This window comes from Lissotriton vulgaris, chromosome 9 (assembly GCF_964263255.1).
Source record: "Lissotriton vulgaris chromosome 9, aLisVul1.2, whole genome shotgun sequence".
Lineage (NCBI taxonomy): Eukaryota > Metazoa > Chordata > Amphibia > Caudata > Salamandridae > Lissotriton > Lissotriton vulgaris.
This window is the reverse complement of record NC_141697.1, coordinates 143,539,515-143,556,306: the sequence shown is the minus strand read 5'-3', so window position 1 is coordinate 143,556,306 and position 16,792 is coordinate 143,539,515. Positions and strand designations below refer to the sequence as shown.

The window sequence follows — 16,792 nt, the reverse complement described above, 5'->3', positions numbered from 1 at the left end:
GGTGAACCCTACTGTTTTCACTACATTGACAACTGGCAATGCTTGATATGCACTCTGCGATACAGCGGTGACTGCCAACACAAAGCTCCAGAAATTACTATCCGCGAAGCCCGACAGAATTTTTGCACTATAACAACGACCGTACGCTAAGTCAGGTCTGCCCTTTGCGCTACAGTGATGACCATCCACTACATTCTCCCTGCTCCTCACAGCCTCCGAAATCCCCCAAACTGGACTCCTCGTGCAAGACTTTGAAAAGGTAACTTTTTCAGTGTGAATAACCTGGTCCATTCATCCGGCCAGTACTCCATCACAGACGGACTGAACTTGTGACTTTCCTCCAGTCTCGCACAACCAGATAACTGTAACTGGTGCTTTGTGCTTACCTAAATCTTTGAAATTGTATAGCTTTGATTGTTCGGATTGAATTCCTGTTGTTTTGGTCTCATTTTATTTATTAACTTTTACTCTTATTTTCTAAATTGATGTGGTATGTTTCTTGTGTTCTGTGTTTTTACTTTATTACTGTTTGTGTACTGCATACATACTTTACACATTGCCTCTAAGTTAATCCTGACTGCGTTAGTGCCAAGCTAACAGAGGGTTAAGTACAAGTTAATTTAGTGACTTTTTGTGGTTTACCCGACATGGTTTGTGGTTGCTGCTTCAAAAGGGTTTTTAATCAAAAATCCCATTTCTCAAAGGAGCGTTTCATCTTGGGTATGTTTGCAAAATAGGGATTGTTAGAAACGGGACCCTGGCCGGCCAAGACTCGCGTCGAGGTCAGTCAGGGATCACCACTTCTAAAGTCAGGGCAAGGGAGTCACACACCAAGGCAACCCCCACTCGCCCTCTAGGTAGCGTGGCGCGAGCAGTCTAGGCTAAACTTGGAGGCGGTATGAGTTAAGTATTTGCGCACGCACCCCAGCAACAACACCCAAGGCCCACCACAAAGAAGGACTCCACACAAGGTTATATAAAAAATAGCCTTTGTATTATAATAAACAAAACACATTAGATAACACACGCAAACTGTACAATATGCCAGAGGCACGGGCAGAATTTACAAGGGGAATTATGTACAGGACAGGGCCACATGGACCACTGTCAGGGGTAGGCACTTGTTAGATACTAATACTGGTAGATATACACTTATGTCGTAAACATAGAATGAGTAGCACCAAAATTATAAAAGCAACACACATCCAGTAATCACTGGAACAGTAAGGACCTCCTACGCAACCCTAACACACTGTAGGTAAATCACGCAGGTAACTAGGACCTAAGGAAGGAATACCAACACCTAAGCAGTTCACTCTTAGCAAAGGGAAGGAAACCTAAACATAAACCATCAACAATCTACTATGCAGGTCACATTTAGCATAATGGATATAACCATAAGAATACCTAATCAGGTCACTTTTAGAAAAGGTACAGGTTAGAACACATGCGCAAGAATTGCATAACAAGAAATTACAATGCGCGGGGTGCACAAAGCACAACACTCATAAATGTCCCTCAGGCCAACTGGCCTCGAAAGGGGCGGAATGCCCTGAGTCTCAGTGTCAGGGGGTCTGCGCAGGCAGCACAGCACACAAACCTAAACGTGGCAACTGTCCACTAAGTGCTGGACAGTTGTAAATATGACTGAGCAACGTTGGAGCCAGGAGGGCTCAAGAACAAAGGTGGGCAAGGAGCCTCACAAGGGCTCACCAAAGCAAAATGCGCAAATAGAGCTTCAGCGCTCTTCAGGATAATCAAAATGCCCCCAGAGCCTCTCTCAGGGCTCTCACTCAATGTGGGCAATAATGGACTGTGGGCAAGGAGCCTCGCTGGGCTCTCAACGAACAAAATGGCCCCTCAGAGCCTTGCAGGCTCGCACAGCACAATGGGGTCGTTGGAGTCCCTCACGGGGGACTCTGGATCAGTAAAAATGCCCCACGGAGCCTCGGGCTCGAAGACATGCCCCCAGGAGCCTCGGGGCTCCACAAAGAATACAGTAGCGTTGGAACGGCCCTCTGCCAATCGGGGCCGCTCGAGGAACAAAGGACCCTGTCCCCGCACTCACCGGTATCGCGCTGGTGCTGCGGGGGCAGGAACACTGCCGGCTCTTCTCCGCTGCAGCGCGGGGCTCCTCTTCCTCGGAGCCTCGCTGGCGGCGCCTCTCTCCTCGCTGCCGGGTCGCGGAGGCGGGACTTCCGGTCGGCCTCTCAGGGGCCGCGCTGCTATTGGCCGGTCGGCCAGAACACTTCCGGGTCGTCGCGGGCAGCGCGGCGGCCCGTTTCAGGTAGGCAGGCGGGCTCCCAGTACCCGAGGAGTGGGCTCCCTCGTGGTAATTATAAAATCAAAGTACGGGGCAATGCCGGGTGGCACCGGCCTTCAAATGAAAGATAAAGCGAGGTGGCACTCGCTAATGCCGTAAAATCGGCAAATCAGCTCCAATGCCGGGTGGGCACCGGCAATATCGACAAAGCGCTCCCAAGCGCTCTGGGAGCACAGGATCAGCGCGCTCAGCGCTAGAAGGACAAGCAAAGCGCTATTGAGCGCTGGGGCATAAGGAAAGCGCGCCTAGCGCTATAAATCAGATCAGGGCGCCTCCAGGCACAAGAACAGCTCCAGCAGGGTCTGGAGGCAGGCAGAGGGGCAAGGCAGGGCCAGAGCCAGCACACTGGGTCTCCAGGCAGGGAGACAGCCAAGTGGCGGTCCTCTTGGCCCCTGCAGCAGCAGCAGCCCCCTCTGGCAAGATCCTAGGCAGAACCAAGAACAGGACAAATTGCATGGGGACACAGCCCCTTCTTATACAGACAAACCCTTTGTCTCAGGGTGCAGGGTGGGGGAAAACCAGTCGCAGCTGGTTCTGAAGTACTCTGTTTACCCCAACCACCCTCTCTATTCACTGGCAGGGCTAGGGCCATCAGTCGCACTACAGGGGGTGGAGCCAGCATTGTCCGGGGAAAGTCCAGGCCCAGCAGGGACCAAGTGCACTCCTCCCAAGCCATCAAGCATGCTGATCTCACACTCACCACCGGGCAGACCCGTCCAGCCTTCCTGGAGCCAGGCTCACCAGCCAGCTCCAGCCAATCACACTGCAGGCATATTTTACATTAATATGCCAAGTCCCAGAAATGGCATTTCTACACATGCCACATTCACGCAACATACATCATTGCGAAGCATTCATTCCCACGAACACGCACATACCAAATTCGAGCATGCACTCCCCACGCATCAGGAATTACTAGGGACACAGACATTCCCCATGCATCCCTATGGGAGAGCAGGCCAGCCTCACTACATGCACGCACTTTACTCTGCTACACAGAGAAAAAGTGCGCACAGACCAGAAAATCATCCACGCATATCACAGATTAAAAGCAAAAAGATTAGGGGTGAACCTGCCTTAAGGGCCAAGTCCAACAGGGATGCATTAGAAAAGTGAGATTTGCTATTTTTCATTGTGAGTCTGGCTTCAAGAATGATAATCTGAGCCAAGAAGATCCGCAAACAGATAAGCCATGACAATAATCGGTAGCAGAAAGTTCTATAGCATCCTTAGCAGTACCAATTATTTGATTTGCCATCACCATTTGCAAATACTCCTGTTGGGGATGTTTCAGCAAATCAAAGGATTTCCTTCCATACCAGATTTTGCTGTGGTACCTTCTGAGCAGAACTTGCATTTTTCAATTGTGTTGAAGCAGTTCCACACATTTTTCTGCCCACAGCATCAAAGGGTTTGCTTTCCCTTTCCAGTGGAGCGGCTGACTCTGGTGCAGAAGCATGTATTTTCCTGATGGCTGTCTCTATGACTGAACCCAGTTTTGTATCTGTTTTAGGGAACCTTGGGTCCTGGTTGGTAGATTTGCACTTTTCAGTAAGCGTAGTGTAACTGCTTTCACTGTAGCCGCTGTTAAACATTTCTCCTCTGCTATCTCAAGAAGACCTATTACTATAGTCACAGTAATCTAGGTGCAGGCCTAGATTGTAACATCTCCAACATGATAGGCACCAATGGTTGAGGAGTTTCAAGAGAAATAATTAACGTTGCGGCTCCTCTGAGTAATATGCCTTGAAAAATTATGTTAACATCAACTGATGAAATATGAGTCAGATGAGCTGGGAGGTAGGAGTGTATGATGTGACATCCACATAAGTATCCATATACGTATCTACATATGAAGAGTTGAATTGTGAACTTGATCTTTTTCTCCTTTGTGAAGGAAACTCAGGAGAAGTGTGTCTTCTCCTCTGTGGCTGTTGTGACCTGCCTGGAAACCTGACTAGTGATGGAGGTTTACACTTTCAAACTGGAAACATTGAAGTTGCTCTTTAGGCTCTCCTTAGAGGTGAAAGATTAAGAGGTAGCGGAGGAATCTGTAACAGCTCTTGCAGTGATATAGTTGGAGTGATGTGTTGATATGCTAATGGCTCCAGTTCTTGGAAAGATGTTTGTCTATATCTTTCTGTTGAATAAGAAGTTGTTTCCTCCCTATACCTTTTTTCTGGGATTTTGTTGATCATCAGAAGATCTAATAGCGTGGGAGGGAGACAAAAATATAGTTTGGACTGTAGATGGTGATATGGACCAAACTTCAGAGGTTTGAGGCAATGATGTAAACAGTCTCAGTTTTTTCGTAGTCAGTGGTGACTTCGAGGTTGATGTAAGAGGTCTCTACGGTGTCCACTATACCAACAACATAGTATGTTCTCGAAATCAAAATGGTTCTTTATGCCGACAGGTGTTTTATCGACGTTGACAAATAATATAGTTGATGTTTGTGACTTTGTTTTGCAGATTCTTAACCTGAAGGCTAACAAATTTACTGTGATGGCCTCAACATTGACTGCGGTCTCAATGTTGTCTCACAATGATGACTGGAATGATGTTGCCTTTCTCCCGTTGATCCTCCCGTGATGTTTTGTCAGAGGATGGATGATAAAAAGAGGATCGTTCAGAGAGATCGATATTTCAAGTCTCTGGCTCTTTCTCTTCTCTTCAATACTCATTTTTCTATCATGCCCCTAAGGGAGTTATCCCGAAGCTTTAGCGATTTACTTTGATCACCTTGTCACTCCTGACATCCCGAACTTTTTGGATGCCCTACATTATTCATTAGATATTTGTCAGATTTTTTCTACCATATAATCCGCAATCTTACCACTTCGCCACCACAAGTCTCCATATTCGGTGTCAACACTGACGAGATTCTGTGATTTTAGAATACTTACATTTCGCGGCCACATTGGAATAGGACGCTGTATATTCCCCATATTTCATCTTGTTACACTTCAGAATCTTCATCAGCCTTGAGGAAGTTGTGGTACTTATTTAGTACTAATGAAACACGTGTCGGCTGTTTCCATTGTGATGAATTTATGAATAAACGGAATTAAGATTTCCAAACCTTAAGGACACTGATTTGATTTTCCTGTTTTGAACAAATTGTTGTGACTCCAATTCAGACTGGACTGTACGGTGTATGTTCAAACTAGTACGATTACTATATCATTGCCCTATTACTGTAACTCAGGATGGTGCACGCCTGACCCAGTTTTTCTAATGTGTATATGTTGAATCTGGATATTCAACATTTAGTCACCCTTGGTAGTGAGTGACGTGGGTTTTTGTTGCACTCCGCTAATAATATTATATTAGTCTTATATTTTGGTCCTGTAACTAATATCCAATTTACTCTTGTTGTGATTGTGCGAATAATCCCCATAGGAGAACACCACTACCTTTTCTCTTTTCCTATTATTCCCCTAAGGTGAATGCCTTCTCTGTCTCTAAATGTACTTTTGGAAATTCTCTTGCATATGTCACACTCACTAAAAGTGTGGAAGCGAGGTAAAAACCACACACAGCGATTGTGGGCATCTTTAACAGCTTTTTTTCTCCCACATGAAGGACATTTGGAGAATTGTAATGGCATCCTGACTAAAATCCTGTAAAAAAACAATGGAAAATAGGCTTATGCAACAGTAAGTTGAAAAAGATGTCAAGTGAATTATCTGGAGTAAACCTATTTGATAAAAAATATGTATTTTGGAGGTAATAACCTCAGCAGTGTTCTGGGATCCTTTTTCTATCACAAACTGGAAAAATTACCCGAGTGAGAGAGGCAAACTGCCAGTACAAAGCAAGCTGGATAGAGCTGCTTTCCAGTTTCGTCATGGGATAGGCTCCTTTTGTCTTCTTTGTCACTCTTGAATGAACGTCAACTAGATGCATTTTTTGCAATCATGTTTACTAAATAAAACACTTATGTACCCTATGTTTTTTATTAAAAGATACTGCAATATGGTATTATGACTACATCTGGCAGGTTTATCATTTTATAACACGCAGAATAAATTACACCTTTTTTGAGCTTCCATTCAACAGAAGCATTCAGAAATTTCCACATTCAAACACAATGTTTTCATGCTGTCTGCTTGATACTCAACTATATATTGATGTTCCGGAGTCTGTGAAAACGGCAGGGAATTATTCTAGCTGTTATGACTATCAATGAAGATTGTACGGTGCAGAAACATATTTTCGACCTACAGAAGACCAGGCAAATAAAGATATATATTGCTGCAAATATCATTGTAGGCTGTATCCATGACCCCCCTTGTCAGTTGACTTTGATGATATGAGCAATCATACGTGCTAAACAATGAACTAATGTAAAAGTAAAGACTCTGCACTGGAGCGCTTGCAAAACTACCCAGTGAACAGCAAATAGCCCACAGCCCATTAAGAAGAACAGTGGTAATAGAAAAGGGGCTAACCATTAGAAATGAAATATTAGGGTAGAATCACAGGGCACCAACACCGACTAGACGCATCTTAGGAACAGTAATTATGATCCATAAAATGGTGCACTGAAATACTCTGAAATATCTTGAGAAAAATGCCATCATACATAACCTAACGAGCTCTACACCTAAGGGCACTAAACTTATTCGATGAATAGCAGATAAAGCAATTGAGTTTTTGGGATAAAAAAAATCAGGTAACAGGACCATTTAATGTATGAATGCTGGAATAAATTGCAACTGCCATGCAGTAGGACTTTGCTGGTCGACTCAATGAAAAGTTAAATCAAGTTTGGGTTTTAGGATATCCACAATGAATACGGATGAGGTAAACTCACATATGATTAATTGCACTGGATATAATTTCCATATTTATTGGCCACCCTGAAAATTGATTTTGCCGTTCACTAAGATGAGAAGTCCAGCCCAAATGATAATAGGAAAACTAACCCCATTTGCTCCAGGGCAGAATTTGGCCAACAGGTGGTACTCTGCCACAAACATGAAGCATATCCCATCCACACTATTAAAAGTGCACTAGTACATAATGCACTTCTAATAAGGTGGATGGGATATCCACCATGTTTGTGACAGAACTACCTGCCTGCCAAACTCTGAATCAGGTCCCTACTCTACTATCATGTACCTAACTCAACCCACTAAAGAAAAGCTTAGGTACATTCTGACTCAAGTGTCAGGACATGCTGGGCTTTAATATAACATAATTCCTTCAGAGTAAAGAGGCAATTGATACTCATTAATATATCAGGTCATCCATTAGTCAATCCAACTGCCACCTAGTCAATATTGTCGTACATGCATCTCTTTATGAACCCATCTCACAAGAGATTCTCTCAAGTGTTTACAGATGAACCAACCAAACCCTCCTTCATCACCATACCATTTGGATGCTGTCGAGTCTATTTCTGTTGGCCATGATTTCGGCTTCAAATGTCTGGTGCTTCTGCAGCTTTGTTTGTAAGTTGCTTGGATCGCGCCAGTTTTCATCCAAGGCAATGCTGTTCTTTTCGTTCATCCAGGTAGCAGTCTGCAGAAAGAGTGATAATCTTCAATTACAGGACTGGTGTAACCAGAACAGATATGCTGTAATTCAACATGATTGCTTCATGTAGTGCTGAAATGCAGCAGTACAACAATCACATTGAATTGACTTAATTGCAATGCATTAAGGGTTAAATGTAATGATAATAATTTTGGGTACTGTCATTGACCCGGCACAGATCTAAAATATGCTCATACTTCATTAAGGGAGCAACCATGACTTCTATTTGATGCATTGCTCATTTTATTGATATAACACACAGTCTCAATCATGTCACATTAGCATATGGCTAACCATAAACCAGAAGATTTTATGTCAGTGGTACATCCATCAGTCCCAAAAATATTTTTCTATTTTCTACATCTGGGAAATATTTTTCAGGTGTAACAATTCTTCTTGCTTCACCTCTATAACATATTAAGATGTTTGGCTGCAACCTTTTGTTAAGGAAATTGAGCGTGAAAAAATATTGAGCGGTTAGTGAACAGTCACAGAGTTATCACCTCTTATGTCTTCACTACCTTCTCAATGGCCACCAATCTATCTTTCCAGTGACAAAATCCATCACCAGCCTTAATACTTGTGGATTTTGCCAAGTTGTAAATAGCATAATGCTTACAGGAAATCCACAAGACGTGATTCGGTGACAAAAATTATTTGGAATTTCTAACAAAAAATTCAACTATTTGATACTTAGGTGCAAAAAGAACAAGTTACTTACCTTTGGTAATGATATATCTGTAAGAGACATAGATTAGTTATGGATTCCTCACCTTAGAATTACACTCAGGCACCAGAATGAATCCAAAGAACTTTATCATCAGCAGTAACCATGCGCATCAACAGGTGGTGTCGGTCGACTCCACGTTCGTTGTTGGCATCTTGGACGCAGGGATGACGTCGCGGTATCTACTTTGACGCCGCCGTCGTGCGCTGACATCAATTCTTTACACGACATTTCACGCCAGAAGCGAAGAGCCATGAAGGACACTGACCACTGGTGCACATATCTAGGGCCCTGAAAGGGAGTCCTTAACCCTAGAAGTCAGTTCCCAGAACGGGGAGGATGGCTGAGGCGGTGAGGAATCCATAACTAAACTATGTCTCTTACAGATATATCGTTACCGAAGGTAAGTAACTTGTTCATCTGAAAGAGCCAATTGGTTATGGATTCCTCACCTTAGAACAGATACCCTAACAATACCAACACCGTAGGTGGGTCTTCAAACCAGGTTCACACTAGAAAGTCCTGGAGAACTGAACGGCCAAAGAAGCCGTCTCTACGGACCAGGCTGTCCAGGCAGTAGTGTTAGGTAAACGTGTGCAATGAAGCCCACGTGGCTGCCTGGCAGATGCCATGAAGGAGAACTCCACATCCCAAAGCAGCAGTGGCTGTAGTCCCCCTGGTGGAATGGGTGGGCAGTCCCACTGGAGTTTCCTTTTTCACTTAGGAGTAGCAGATTTTGAGGCAAAGAACGACCCATCGGGAAACGGTCCGTTTTTGCATGGCCTGACTTTTCTTGGCACCTAGATAGCCTACAAAGAGCTGATCATCCACCCGGAATTGTTTTGTGCAATCCAGATAGAATGAAAGTGCACATTTTGGATCCAGACAGTGGAGCTTCTCCTCCTCTTTAGAAGGGTGCAGGGACGGGAAGAACGTGGGCAAAGTGATGGTCTGTCCTATGTGGAAAGAGGTAATCACTTTGGGAAGGAAAGAAGGCCTAGTGCGAAGGACAACTTTGTCCGGAAGAACAGCCAGGAAAGGAGGCTTAGAAGAAAGGGCTTGAAGCTCACTCAACCTGCGAGCAGAGGTGATGGCAACTAGAAAAGCAGTCTTAAGAGTCAGGAGCCTGAGAGGACAGTTATGTAACAGCTCAAAAGGAACACACATAAGATAGGTGAGAAGCAGGTTCAAATCCCACTGGGGTATCACGAAAGGGGTTGGAGGAAACAAGTGAGTAATGCCCTTAAAGAAGAGATTTACAATAGGGGACTTGAAAGGAGAAAGCTGGTCAGGCCACCGAAGGAAGGCCGAAATGGCCAAACAATAGCCTTCTAGAGTGCCCAGAGCAGAGCCCTGCTGGCTCAAAGAAAGAACCTCCGAAAGGGGTGCAACAGGGGATCCACAACCATTGCTGCACACCATGCCACAAATTTGTTCCATCTACAGGCATATACCGTTTTGATGGAGGGACGCCTGGCTCCCAAGATAACATTAAAGACTTCGGAGAAAGGTCGAAAGCTGTCAACTGTCACCGCTCAATCTCCATGCAAGGAGGTGCAGGCTGGACAGGTTTGGGTGGAGGACTGTCCCTTGCTGCTGCGACGGAAGATCCTCCTGGAGAGGCGGAAAGGCGTATAAAAGACGCAACTCCACTCGTGACGAAAAGCGTTGCCTAGCAAGTGCCGCCTTGGAAATTCCAACGTGCAGAATTGCTGACATTGCGCGTTCTCTTCGGTGGCGAATGGATCTAACCAAGGCTCTCCCCACTGTTGAAAGAGATCTTGCACCACCTCAGACTGAAGATGCCATTCGTGATCCATCATGCACCTGCAGCAGAGTTCGTCCACCCTGGCATCCAGAGAACCTGCCAGGTGCTGAACCATCAGAGATATGCCCTGATGTTCCATTTCCAAAGGCAGAGAGCCTCTTGACATAGGGTCCACAACCCCACCCGCCCTGTTTTTTGTAGTACCACTTAGCGGTGGTGTTGTCCGTGAACACCTGCACTACTCTTCCCCAGGCAGAGGGAAAGAATGCCTTTCGTGCAAGACGAATCGCCGAAAGCTCCAGAAGGTTGATGTGGAGCCCGGACTCCGCCGGAGACTAGAGGCCTCTGATCTCCTCCTTTCCCATGTGGCCGCTCCGTCCCCACTGTGAACTCTGGTTGGGGAAGGGAGAGAGATCTGCTGCTGACCCAATCGCAATTCGAGAGCCACCACTGGAACTGGCTTGCAGTGCCCTCCGAGATCAGGACGTGGTCAGGCAGGTTGCCCTTATGCTGGGCCCACTGAAACTTCAGGTCCCACTGCAGAGCCCCCATTCGCCACCTGGCGTGATGCACCAGAAAGATGCAGGAGGCCATCAGCCCCAGGAGCTGCAGTGTTAACCTGACCAAAACTCGGGATAAAGGCTGAAAGATCGGAATCAGAGCCTGAATATCCCGAACCCGCTGTTCAAGGGGGAAAACCCGAAACCGCACCGAGTCCAGAACCGCTCCAATGAAAAGGAGCTTCTGAGAGGGGCACAGGTGTGACTATGGCATGTTGATTGAGAACCCCAGCGAGTGCAGGAGGTCGGCCGTAGTCTGGAGGTGGGAGACGACTAGTTGGGGCGAGCCCACCTTCAACAACCAATCGTCGAGATAGAGGAAGACTGAAACCCCTAATCTGCGCAGATGAGTTGAGACCACCGCCATCACTTTTGTTAACACCCGTGGGGCAATGTAAGGCCGAAGGGGAGCATGGTAAACTGATAGTGCTCGTGTCCTACCGTGAACCGCAGGTAACGCAGGTGGGCCGGCAGGACGGGGATGTGGAAATATGCGCCCTGCAAGTCCAATGCTACCATCCAGTCCTCTGGGTCCAGGGCAGCTAGGACCTGAGCCAAAGTCAGCATCTTGAACTTCTCCTTCCGGAGGAAGCCGTTGACGCACCGTGGGTCCAAGATAGGGCGTCGGCCTCCTTTGCCCTTCTTGGATACCAGAAAGTAGTGGGAATAGCAACCACATCCTAGTTCTGGCCCAGGAACACGCTCGATGGCCCCCTTGGCCAAGAGGGCCGTAACTTCCTCCTGCAGAAGTTGCAAGTGATCCCCCGACATGCAGTGGTACTGCAATGGCATAGCTGGAGGGGTCGCCTCGAAGGGGAGGGAGTAGCCCCTTCGGACGATTTGCAGGACCCACCTGTCCGACGTGATGGTACACCAGTGGAGGAGGTGATGGGGGACCCTGCCTCCTACTGGCGACGAATGGGCCTGAAATGCCAGACTAGGAAGGCTTAGAGGCAGATGCTGAAGGCGGGTGTGGACTGACCCTGCCGGTGTCCCCCGTTACCGTCACGGCGGTAACCACGTCCGCGATCGTGTTGAGCCTGGGTCTGAGGCCTGTGGCTGGCTGGACGTGTGGGGGCGCCCCTTCCTTGGCCACTAAAAGGAGCAAAAAGCGGAAGTTTGCTGGCGCTGGCCTAGGCCCAAGGACTTGGCCGTAGCTCTGGAGTCCTTGAAACGCTCCAGCGACTTGTCCGCCTTGTCACCAAAGAGGCAACGGCCATCAAAGGGCATCGCCATGAGGGTGGCCTGGACATCCCCTGAAAAGTTGGCGGACCTCAGCCAGGCGTGGCGGCGAACCTCCACTGTCGTTGCAATCGCCCTACCCAGCGAGTCTGTGGTATCGAGTTCGCACCGTATCGAGAAGCGTGCTGCATCCCGCCCTTCCGCTAGGGCTTGGGTGAGCTTTGCCTGGGCATCCTCCGAGCACTGTTCCAGCACCTCCGCAACCGTATCCCACGGAGAGTGGGTTTAATGGCCCAAAATGCAGGTGGTGTTGACAGACCGCAGCCCCAAACTCAGGTAGGAGAACAGTTTCTTCCCAAACTGATCGTACCTTTTGGATTCCCGATCCGGTGGAGCGGTCGGGAATGCGGTCTGCGATGTAGAGGCCTGGATCACCAGGCTCTTGGGGGTGGGGTGAACGGACAGGAAGCTGGGGTCGCCCGGAGCCGGCTCATCTGCCCAGTCCTGGCTCAACTGGCCCTACTGTGCCAGAGGGTCCTCAGACCCCTCCCAGTCCTCTTCGTCATCTATCTCCTGATAGGGAAAAATTATGGAGCCGGGTCGTAGGTGGATTGCTCACCCATCGGCGCCAGAGACTGTGCCGTGGGGCGCAGGTCCGACGCTGGACCCGGACCGGGGCTGGAACTGGGCACGACGTCGTCCGGGAACGGCGTCGTGGGCGACACCCTCGGGGTCGGCGCCAGCGGAGGAGTCGTAAGGTCGACTGGCGACGACACGGATCCAGGCCTGGATCCTGAGGGGCCCTGTGGCGTCGAGACCAGAGTCGACGACAGCGTCGGGGCCTAAGCACCCGACGGTGCCGGGGCCGAAGCACCTGACGGCGCCGGGCCGGAGCCGCCAGCCCACTAGGGCTCCCAGACGGACCCACGGGCCCGAAGGCGCCTCGACAGGTTCCGACGGAGGTATGTGAGTCCTCATGGCCACGAGGAAGTCACGTATCTCCTACGGCGTCGCGTGCAGCCCAGGGACCAGCGGTGTGGAGCTGGACGCGGCGCTTGCGGCTCCGGCAGAGCCATGTGGGTGGTGTCGACCGAGCCCCCGGACGCGGCGCGCGAGCATCGGGGGGAGTCGGAAGAGTGATGACGCCTCTTCGACTTCTTATTGGAGTGCCTCGACTTACCTTAGGACTTGGAGCCCGACGAGTGGTGGTGACTGGTCGAGCGGCAATAACTGCGGCCCGCGGCCGGTCCCTCGACCTTCTAGACCGGGACCTCGAGTGGCGCGGGTGAGGAAATATAAATTTTATGGTCAATTAATGTTCCCTACCGTGTACCCCAACGTCTCCATGTACCAGCTTAAAGTGCATGTAACTTCCCTCCTGTGACAGCTATGAAGACGCAAATACATTTGCGTCCAACGTTAACATGTCCTCTTTCAGACCCACCCTGAATGGGTTGAATGCTCCGTTCCTAAGTATGCTATGCCAACGTCTTTTTGTGGTGTACTTTACACGTTTTTCAGCTCTGGCTAAGTAGGCCCTGAATTCTGCCATCAAGCTTTTTTCCTGCCTTCTGACTCTGAAAGCCTCAGCCCAGGCTGTCTCTGTACCCGTGACCTCTGCCTTACTCCCTGTGCGGCTCATGGCGCTTAGCTCAGCCTGCTGCCTGCCAAGACTGACTTCAACCTTCGAATTATCTGTTCCGCTCCTCGAAAATACATTCCTGCCTACTAGTTTAAGTAAACATTCCCCCAGCTGCAGAGCAAAGGGCCCGGCCTCACTGTCTCCATGCAAGTAATTCATAGCCTCTGTTACCATGGTAGGCCCATGCCCCTCGCATTCTCATGTAGACACTTAGGCGCTTATACACGCACTCACAGTCAGTATAGAATAGCTTCTGCCCCAGAGACCTTTTCCGTTTAGATAATATGGTTCCCAAACATCAGATATCAGATATGATAGAGTACGAGTTGATCTGACATGCCAGACTTCTGTCTCTTTCCGCCCGTGTAAATGTCAAGTCCCCTGCACCCTCTGGTTTCACGTCAATCTCACGTCATGCAGCTGCGCACGCATCCAAGCCTCAGATTTCTGCTGACATTGCAACATTTCTGCTTTGTGCCACCCACTTGTGACACCTACCTGTGACGTTTCTAGCACACACCTCTATGTTCACGCCTAGTTCACGCCTTCTAATTACGTATCACTACCACATGTGTGCTCTTATCTTGCTTCTCTCAGCTGTTACGCCTACTGTATTGGTTTCTACTGTACGATTTAAGTATATAAGCTATGTATTGTCAATAAAATATTGCTCTATCCCTTCCTGAACCCCTGTGGTTGCAGGAACATGATATCCAGTTCTAGAACCATTCCTTTTTAAGGAATAAAACCCCAAAGAACTCTAACACCACGGACTCTGCCTCTTTCCTTCCGATTGAGTTATTATTGATTAAGTACTTACCTGCATAGAAATTAGGACGGTAAATCAAATATTTACCACATTATTCTGGCGCCCGAACAGGGACCCCTCCCCCACCCCACGCGCCGGTTGGTGCGTTGCAAGCTCTGTCCCCTGCCATCAGTTAGACGGAAACTACGCGTACTGGCAGGATTTCCTGTATCTCCCTCTGGCCCACGGAGGTGACGAAGACTGCGATCAGCACCCAGACGAGGCGGTGAGGAGTGCGGAGGATCCCGACCAGAGCCTAGCCGAAAGAAGCAAGGTCCGAGGTGTCAAGAGGCCCACCAGTTTTCCGAGGTATCCACGTGTCGAGTCGAGTCGAGTCCAGTCCGGTCCAGTCGAGTTTTTCCGAGGCCTTCTGTTTCCGTGCTTCCCGGTGAGTACCATTGCTGGGACGTATCTAGACGGGTGCATTATTATGTATCCGGTAAAGACGGGTTTGGGTACACAAATTCGGTCTGCACTGTTTTAGACAGTGTATCTGTACTGTTTAGCAGTATATCAGTTATTTCAAGTTCTTGCACTGTTCTTGGCAGTGTATCTGTGCTGTTTAGCAGTACATCCAGTATAGGGGGGTAGTCATATATGTCTCAAATGTCTTTCATGTGATTAATGTCGTGGTATGAGTGACTGTTTTTAATGCGCATTATCGTGTTTTGTATAACTAGTTGTGTTCAGAATTAAGTAGCAAGGATTGAGCATTCAGTACTAAGTAAACAAGATGCCGTTTTTCAATAAGTTAAAGCAGATAGGAACTAGGAAAGGGATACTAGAGGAAGAAATTCCTATTCCCCCTAGGGACACTCCTGGAAATTTTATGTACCACAAGCATGGCTTAGATGCCATATTGTATCTAGATTTATGGGCCGATTATACTAAGCATCTAGACGAAAGACATAGATGGCCTGTCACCGGAACATGGGATGCCGAGTGCATCATGAAGGTAGAGGAAGCACTATGGAAAAAGAAAGCCAGACAATCTCAGAAAGACGCCATAGAGTTTTGGCGTAAGGAATCACATAAGCGTGCTGAAAAAGCACTCCGTAGAGAAGACAGGCATAGAGAAGAGTCAGATAAAGCCCGAGAAAACGAATTAGTTACTGAAGGTATCCGAGTAAAATCAGAACAAGTAGACCGCGCACGAAACAATCTCGTAAATGGCATGTATCTTGTGGCCGAGGGTTCGCCTGAAGCCACTTCAGAAATACCGAAAGATCTGCCGCCACCATTGGTTCCAACTAAAGTAAATCACAGGACTACTAAAGACATATTTCTGAATTCCTATCTAGAGGATGTAGCACCCGCTTACACCAATCTGCCTGTCCGCGTCCCGCCTACTGACGGTGTCGGGGGTGGCAACCCGCCTCCAGATCATATCCCGCCATTACCGCAACCAGGTTTTCCCGTTCGACAGCCCATCGTTCCTCCACCTCCACCACTTCCCGCACCTAAAATTAATCTACCAAATCCGCTTCTACCTGATCCTACTAAAAGACAAGTTCAAGTACAGATACAGACTCCACAGAGAGATAATGTCCAAGCTTCCGCCTCAGGAGGTGCGACCGGGGGTTACCGGACCCCGCCACCAACACACAGATTACACCTTAGGGATATGCAGAACCCTTTTACGCTCCAATCACCCCGCCTCGACATACTCAAAGAACCGCTTTCAGTTTGCAGATATGATCCAGTACCCGGCAAAGACGATAGAATGATGATAGCATCACTACGCTTACGACATGCTACAGATTACCTACTGTTTTTCTCAGGAATGAAAGAGCACCTAGATAGAATATATCATTTTGTCCAGACTGGGGAAGACCCTGACAGTATTAAGGAGGCCATGGCGCATCAGAAAGTTGACACTCAAGCATATATACTACGCTTTTTTATAAATTGCCTAATAAGAGAACGAGACAGGCCTGAGACAGAACAGGAGGAATTAGATGGACTCAACAAGTGGGGTCAAAATATATCCGAAGGAAAACATGATAAAGGGGGTTGCATAGCAAGTATGTACAAGAGAATAAGAAAAGCAGTGATAGAAATACACGAAAAAGAGAAAGAAAAAGCTTCCTCCGAGGAGGAGGAAGAACCTGAAGAACAAGAAAAGACTACAGATACGATAGCGTATGTAGGTAAGGGAACTTACCTTAGGAAAGGCATTCGTCCGGAAAGCAAGAGAGTTTTTCTCTCTGGCATAACAAAACCGAATTCTCCGGAACA

The 16,792-nt window shown here is 47.9% G+C and overlaps 1 protein-coding gene across 1 annotated transcript in view; it reads right to left on the bottom strand.

The window, feature by feature from the left end:
• The window catches only part of SPTBN5 (spectrin beta, non-erythrocytic 5), a 2,284,272-nt gene that overhangs the window by 412,022 nt on the left and 1,855,458 nt on the right, over positions 1-16,792 (bottom strand). Inside the window, exon 51 of the mRNA XM_086937224.1 lies at positions 7,706-7,852. Within this exon, the coding sequence (XP_086793350.1) occupies positions 7,706-7,852 (147 nt within the window). The remainder of the gene's footprint in view (positions 1-7,705; positions 7,853-16,792) is intronic.